Source organism: Neovison vison, chromosome 6, assembly GCF_020171115.1.
Source record: "Neovison vison isolate M4711 chromosome 6, ASM_NN_V1, whole genome shotgun sequence".
Taxonomy (NCBI): domain Eukaryota; kingdom Metazoa; phylum Chordata; class Mammalia; order Carnivora; family Mustelidae; genus Neogale; species Neogale vison.
Genome location: NC_058096.1, coordinates 13,819,577 through 13,827,414, shown reverse-complemented (window position 1 = coordinate 13,827,414; position 7,838 = coordinate 13,819,577). Strand labels below are relative to the sequence as shown.

General features: G+C 38.5%; 1 protein-coding gene across 1 annotated transcript; it reads right to left on the bottom strand.

The window, feature by feature from the left end:
* Positions 1–3,382: 3,382 nt before the first annotated feature.
* Positions 3,383–6,503, bottom strand: LOC122909997 (keratin-associated protein 6-3-like). Its single transcript, XM_044254773.1, has 2 exons — positions 6,307–6,503; positions 3,383–3,734 (listed from the first exon to the last, which is right to left on the bottom strand). Exons 1-2 carry the CDS (start codon positions 6,501–6,503, stop codon positions 3,383–3,385), a joined length of 549 nt encoding a protein of 182 aa, XP_044110708.1.
* Positions 6,504–7,838: the final 1,335 nt, after the last annotated feature.

The following is a 7,838-nucleotide window of genomic DNA, read 5'->3' as shown; positions in this document are numbered from 1 at the left end:
GGGACTGGAAGAGATTATGCTGAATGAAGTAAGTCAAGCAGAGAGAGTCAATTATCATATGGTTTCACTTATTTGTGGAGCATAGCAAATAGCATGGAGAACAAGGGGAGATGGAGAGGAGAAGGGAGTTGAGGGAAATTGGAAGGGGAGGTGAACCATGAGAGACTATGGACTCTGAAAAACAATCTGAGGGTTTTGAAGGGGCGGGGGGTGGGAGGTTGGGGGAACCAGGTGGTGGGTTTTAGAGAGGGTACAGATTGCATGGAGCACTGGGTGTGGTGCAAAAACAACGAATACTGTTATGCTGAAAAAAATTAATTAATTAAAATTAAAAATATATATATATATACTTACCAACATGTATACACCAAATAGCATGCACACCTCCTTTGTGAAGACACAGTTATATGAGGCCAAAACATACATAGAAACACACTAATAATGGGGGACTTTAAAATAACACTTTCAGAACAAGACAAATGAAGTGGAAAAAGTAAAATATTTTCAATATTATCAATATAACAATATTATGAATAAGGTAGCTTTTATGGTTATATGTTAACTTTTTCTCTAATAATAGAAAATGAACCTTCTTCTCAGCTCCCACAGAACATCCACAAAAACTGACCATATATTTTGTCACACAGAAAGTGTAAGTTTTGTAAAGTAGAAATACTAGTAAAAAAATACTCTCTGATGTCAGACTTCAAAACTAATAACTGATAACAAAAACAAAAAGCAAAAAGCCCTTTAAAAATAAAATTAAACGGTGATAAAAAACAAAAACAAAAACACCCTTTAACTTGGAAAAAAAATTTTTAAAAACTTGGAAAATAAAAAACATTCCACTAAGAAGTTCTTGTGTGAGAGAGGTCAGACAAATAAATTTGCAATTTTTTAAATAATTAATAATAATAAAAATGGGCCGTAATAGCATCTATGAGAAATATTTAAAGCAGTTTTTAGAGAAAAATTCATAGCACAAACAGTTTAATTAGTAAAAATGAAAGGGAATAAATTAATATTTCATAATATTATATTTTATCACACAAACTTTGAGAAAAAATAAAGAAAACACAAAGAGAGAAATAATAAATAGTAAAGCAGAAGTTAATGCAGCAGATAATCAGAAAAAAAGAGATGATTTAAATAATGAACCAAATGAAATAATTAACAGAACTTGCTAACTGATGAGAAAAAAATAGAGACAGAAACCATATAAAAAATAAACAAGAGGGAACATCAAGATAGAAGAAATTTTAAACTATCATATGAGACAACTTTTCAGATCTCTATGCATATAAATTTGAAAACCCATAAGAAATAGATAATTTCCTTGGAAAATATGTATTACTAAAATGAATACCGTTAGATTCAGAAATCAAAAACAGTTCTATTTCCTTGGAAGTAATAAAATCATTAGCAAAAGAATTCACCTAAAAACCAAGATCCACGTCATCTGTCAGAATGCTACCAAATTAGAGGATGAGATGGTGCTAATATTACCTAAGCTGTTGAAGAGCTGTGAAAATGAAAGACAATTTGCTGATTCCTATGATGGATGAATAACATTGAGTCTGTGGTAGGCAAACTCTCCACATGCCCCCTTGATTCCTACCTCCTGATGCAAATGCTCTTGTGAGTGTGAAGGAAATCTGTGATTTGCTTTATAACCAATAAAATATGGCAAATGGAAATGGTTGTGTGCGATTATGTCACATAAGATCATAGCATTCATCTTACTGGAGTCTTTCTTCTTCCTTACTGGCTCTGAGAAAACAAGCAACCATGTTGGGATTTTACTTAGCCAAGAACTGTGGGCGAGATTTTGCAGCTAAGGGTCACTTCGGCAGAGAGCCTGCAAGGGCCTCTTGCCAGAAATCAGAAAGAAAATGGGCCTTACATTCCCTCAAATGCAATGAACTGAGATCTGCCAACAACAACTTGAGTCTGAAAGTGAATCCTTCCCCGTAAGCCTCAGGCGTGACCACAGCTCCATCCACACTTGATCTTAGCCAAAAGGCCGAGAAGTGATCATAGCCCCATCCAATATCTTGAACTGAAATCTCATGAGACCCTGAAACTTCTCAGACTATATCTGAAATACAGTTATCTAAATATTATGGCCCACCATGCATGCCAAACAGTTTTATAATTTATCACCAGCTTGGGATGTAAAAGATTATTGAACTGTTCCTTAGGTTATGTCTTTCATACCTTTAAAGTGCATGTCTATTTTTTTTTAAAGATTTTATTTATTTATTTGACAGAGAGAGAAATCACAAGTAGGCAGAGAGGAGGCAGGCAGAAAGGAGGGAAGCAGGCTCCCTGCTGAGCAGAAAGCCCGATGTGGGACTCGATCCCAGGACCCAGAAATCATGACCTGAGCCAAAGGCAGAGGCTTAAACCACTGAGCCATCCAGGCACCCCGCATGTCTATTTTCAAATGATACCTTTAAAATTGAAGATTAAAAGAAGAGAAGGATAGGATGTCTGGGTGGTTGTTCAGTTAAGCATCTGCCTTCAGCTCAGGTCATGATCCCAGGGTCCTAGGATCAAGTCCCTTATCGGGTTTCCTCCTCAGTGGGAGCCTGCTTCTCCATCCAGCCCTGCCCCCTGCTCATGCTCTCTTTCTCTCTCTCTCCTGCTCTCTATCAAATAAATAAATAAATAAAATCTTTAAAAAAAAAAAAAAGGAAAAACAAGAGAAGAGAAGTATATAGCATCAATGTTCATTTATTTTAAGGAACATAAATAAGGAAGTTTAGGGATATTAATTTTTGTCTTTATTATGTATTAAATGTCAGGCAATGCTTAACCTAACATATAAGTAATTCTTGATTTAGTGTTAATAGTCATCTAGCATAAGACATTATTCCCTCAGTATCAGAGGAGGAGGAAACTGAAGTTTATAAGAAAAAAAGTACTTTTCCAAGACAACTGACCTAAAAATAATGAGAGAAAAATATCTCCCAAATGTAGCAATCATTAGCTTTCTTGAAAACAGAAACAAACAAAAAAATGTTAATCCTAGGCATCAAATGACTGATATAAAACCAGGGTTGCTGTTTGGATTGAACAAGTTTATTGGGTCAACACAGAAACAGGCTCCAGCATGAATATCATCAAGGTAGTTGCTCTGACACCATCATCCTGACGAAAGCAGAACTGTGGGGGTCACAGGTGAATTTCACCATCTCCTACTTCCTGCATAAAGTCAGGGTATCTGTAGGTTGGGTTGTAGGCAACAACAGACCATGATAGACTTTCATCATGCAGGATATCATCACCCAAGGGAAAAGGCTCAGAAGCCTGTGGGGCTCAGAACTGGTGAATCCCATGTCCAGGTGTGGAGGGTGAGAGTCTCCCATGGTGACCTCAATTAGTAGCAGCCAAAGCCGGAGCTGTAGCCAGAGCCACATCCATAGCCACAGAGAGAGTTGGAGCGATATCCGTAGCCACAGCCAGAACCACAGCCAGAGCCACAGCCCAGGGTGCGGAAGCCACAGCCATAACTGGAGCCATAGCCACAGCCCAGGCCTCCGTAGCCACATCCTCCGTAGCCACAGCCTCCATAGCCACAGCCTCCATAGCCACAGCCTCCGTAGCCACAGCCTCCGTAGCCACAGCCTCCATAGCCACAGCCTCCGTAGCCACAGCCCCCATAGCCACAGCGTCCGTAGCCACAGCCTCCGTAGTAGCTGCCACACATGGTGTTGGTTGTTGAGGTTGTCCTTGGGTAGAGGAGGAGAGAAGAAGTGTCACTTCAGTGTGGACAATTCCCCTGCAGAGACCTTTTATATACCCTCGATGTGGGTGGGATCCACCACAAAAGTCATTCCATTGGTTGCAAGACCTCTGTGAATAACTTGTTGACTCCTGGTTTTAGGGTATGGCTTTGGGGGCAATGACGTTTGCTATTGTTTAACTACATTGAATCATTTGTGAGTCATTAATAAGAATCAGTTGTCCCAGCTTCAAAACTCTGTTTATGTAAGATCTTCAAGTTGGCAATTTGTAACGAGTCTTCAGGACAAGAAATAGCATTTGTGCTAGACATTCTGACCTCCAAACAACCAAACAAGCAGCCTTCTTTTGGCCAGCATTCAATAGGTCATAATAATCAGCCTTAACTTGAGATTCTCCATTTCTTCTTTTCTGTTCCAAACTCATTTTTTTCCTTCAGAGATTTAGTGGCTAACTAGGAAAAGCCAAAAGGTATCACTCAACTTCATGAGACTGTTGACAAAAAACCAGTAGTTTGAAATTCTGGAACACCAAGCCTGAGAAAACTGGGCTTTTCTTTTTCATTTACATTAACATTTCCTTTTATGACTCTATTTTTAACCATTGGTTTTTTTTCTATGGTTTTAAATTTATATCCTGAATATATAGCCTGAAAATAGACATGAGCTTTTATTTCCTTTATACAACTGTGTTTTCATGAAAGAGTTTTCTTTAAAATTCAACATATTTGTAATGTTTGTGTTTTGACTCATAGGTGAATGTAGGCATTTCTCCATTTAAAATAACAATACCAGCGAAGTTGTCTTTCATGACACTAATAGATTTTCACCAACTAACAATGAAGTCTTGGTAAAAATATCTTGGACTATGAGAAACATACTAATGGCCGGTTGTTGGTTTTTCTTTTTTTTAATGCAATACAGCTCAGAGCTTAACTCAATAATTAAACAAAATAGTCCTCTAAACTTATGTTCTTAATGAGATGACTTGATAGGAGTCAGTAGAGCACAATAGATATGAATAGAACTTCTAAAATCAGCTCTCCAAGTTCAAATATTCCTTCCATCACTTGTAGCTTACTAACCACTGTAACAGTGTGCCTCAGTTGCTCTGTCTGCAAATGAGATAGTAATAATAACACCTATCCCACAAGACAATTTCAAAGGTCAAATTAGCTTGCGTGTCACAACAGTGTCTGGCACGTAGTAGGTAGTAGAATAATCTTCGCTATTATTATTACTTATTTCATCCCCTGTTTCCCTGGATATAAGCTTTAGTGGAGAGTGGATGTGTTGAACAGGAGAACTCAGACACGGTTAAGTCCTCATTTAGGGGTCCTGGGTCACTGCAGCTGAAGGAAAAAGAAACCCTAGTTTATGGCTAGGCATTTGAAAGTAGAGAACATGAGACTCTAATTTTCCTGAGAAGGAACAAGCCCCATGAGTGACCCAACAACATAACACATGTGGGTAGAGAATATAACAATTGGTGCCTGCCCAGATGGCTTTGGCTCAGACTCCTTATTTTCCCAAGCACAAGGAAAAACCTTGATGGCTGTAGAGCCATGCACTGAATGATGGGGAATACATTGACCAGAGGAGTTTTTTGGCTAATGGCAATGGGAATGGCAGCCACACATATCTGGCAGGAGAGATGAAAGTACTCCTTTCCAATCAATAGCATCCGCCTACACATTGGAGTCCACCTCAGGAGAAGGAGGAGTGGTGAATTCTTTAAGTCAATTGAGCTTTCATTCTGAAGACTAGTATGTCATTGAACTTTGTTATTTACCTGGAAGGGACAAGAATAAATGTTTTCCCATCTAGTGGAAATGGTGACTCAAGATAGAATTTGGTAAAATATGAAGAGAAAGCATATTTGTACACTTGTAAAGTTTTTTCCTGAAAAAGTGTTACCTGAAGGGTGCCTAGGTGGCTCAGTTGGTTAAGCATCTGCCTTCAGCTCAGATCATGATCTTGGGATCCTGGGATGGAGCCCTGCATTGGGCTCCCAGCTGAGCTGAGAGTCTCTTTCTCTCTCCTTTTTGCCCCTCCCCCCACTCGTGCTCTTTCTCTCTCTCTCTGTTCTCTCTTTCTCAAATAAAATAAAATAAAACAAAATGTTACCTGAATTATGTATTTAAAATAAAATTGTTTTATCTTTAAAAGAAATATTGGACAATATTGTATATCTCATAATTTAAATAAAACTTACCTCTTAGCACTTCTATCTTTCAAAGCTAAACAAGAGTAACTTTTTCAACTTCAATGGGCAGATGAATTTGACATTACTAATACGCCCAAAACAATTGGAATCAATTTCTGTGATTTCATAGAATTTCATTACAAACTTTAAATTTGAGCCCCCAGTGAGAAAACCAAATCAGAGCTCTGTCATTCAATGCACATGATATGACCATGAAAATCTTGACACAACAGCAGAGTAGTTGTGGCTATTAAGCCCTCTCTATCCTTAATGAAATGAGAGATCTATGAGAGTTTTGCTGTTGGTGTTGTTCATAGGTAATGCAAAATAATTTATAATAAGGGGCAACATTGCCCATGACTTCCCACACCTACTACTAAGGCTATATAAAAGACCTTATGAAGATAGTGATATTCGAAACTCAGGTAAGTATCTTCCTCTTCTGCACCATCCTTCCTGACACCACAACTTAGTACAGCAACTGCTATGGGGGCTAAGGCTATGGTGGGCTTGGCCGTGGCTACAGCTATGCCTATGACTGTGGCTACCATGGGTATGGAGGCTACAGATATGGCTGCTGCCACCCATCTTGCTATGAAAGATATGGGTCATATGGATTCTACTGGAAAATTCTAGAATGACTAGACCCACCAGATTTGTCCTCCCACGAAACATGGATTCTGCTGCTGGTCTTGTTTATCCCATCCCATCTCTGCAAAATAGCAAAAATCTAAATCTAGGCTAGTATGAAAGACGTTCACATGTCGTTTTTCTCTGGTTCCTTTGTGCAAGATCATAAAGATTATCTTTTAAAATGCAACAGAAATTTCTCCTTGGTCTATACCTACTTCTTTCAATAAATTTAATCTTTTTTCAAAGATGATGTGCTTCCACATTTATTTATTGTCACTGTCATTTTTGCATATGGATGATTATAAGATAAAAATGTGTGTGTAGCTATTCTCCCAAGGGAGTGACGCTACTCTCCTCCATTTGTCTTTTTTTTTTTTGTCCCTCTACATATTTTCCATACTATTTAAAGCTGAGTGTCCATGTGACACAGCTGATTATTTCTTCCTCAGTAAATTTGGCTTCTCTTTAATTCACAGGCCAGATAGTTCAAAACACACCTGAATTCTGATAGCTGTACGGGGCTGGCTGTCTGCCCTTGGTTCCCCAGAACACAGATGAACACACCCACATTTTAAGTGGTGCTTCTGTGAGTTTTCCAGGCATCTGCTTTCTGGTAGCTTCACAAGAAAGCTTCTCAGATGCCTGATGTCATTCCCATAGAATTCATGTCCAGCCTTCAATAGGAAATAGGGAATCCTGTACCAGCCCTGAGAACCTAGTTGTCTTTAGCAAATCTCTTCACATGAAATCATTTTGATTATGAAGTCCATTTCATATGTTCATTCAGCCTTTCATTCATTCAACACTCAGTGTACAAAGAATGCCAGGCATGCTGCTGTGTTGGGAAGAGAGCATTTTATAAATGATTATTTGAGATTGTTTCCATTGTCATGTTATGAGTTATTGTTTTTAAAGATTTTATTTATTTATTTGAGAGAGAGAGGGCAGAAGCTGGGGTGGGAGGGGCAGAGAGGGAGGGAGAAGCAGGCTCCCTGCTGAGCTGGGAGCCCCATGTGAGGCTGATACAGGACCCCAAGATCATGACCTGAGCTGAAGGCAGACATTTAACAGACTGAGCCACCCAGGCGCCCCACATTACTGAGTTTTATATAGATGTACCATCTGTAAGACACTGATATCTATGTAACATTAAAATGTGATAATAGAATATTCTAATGTTTTTAAATTTTTCCAAATGAAGAGTTTAAGTGGGTTTTGCCCCTATTTATATAAAAACAAAGCCTCTCAAAATA

What these genes read in the sequence shown, in the direction of transcription:
- LOC122909997 (XM_044254773.1), bottom strand. Translation starts at nt 6,503, where the DNA reads ATGGTAGCCACAGTCATAGGCATAGCTGTAGCCACGGCCAAGCCCACC. An exon ending in GTAGGTGTGGGAAGTCATGG is followed by an intron (nt 3,735 to 6,306) that starts GCAATGTTGCCC and finishes CCTCTACCCAAG; the next exon opens with GACAACCTCAACAACCAACA.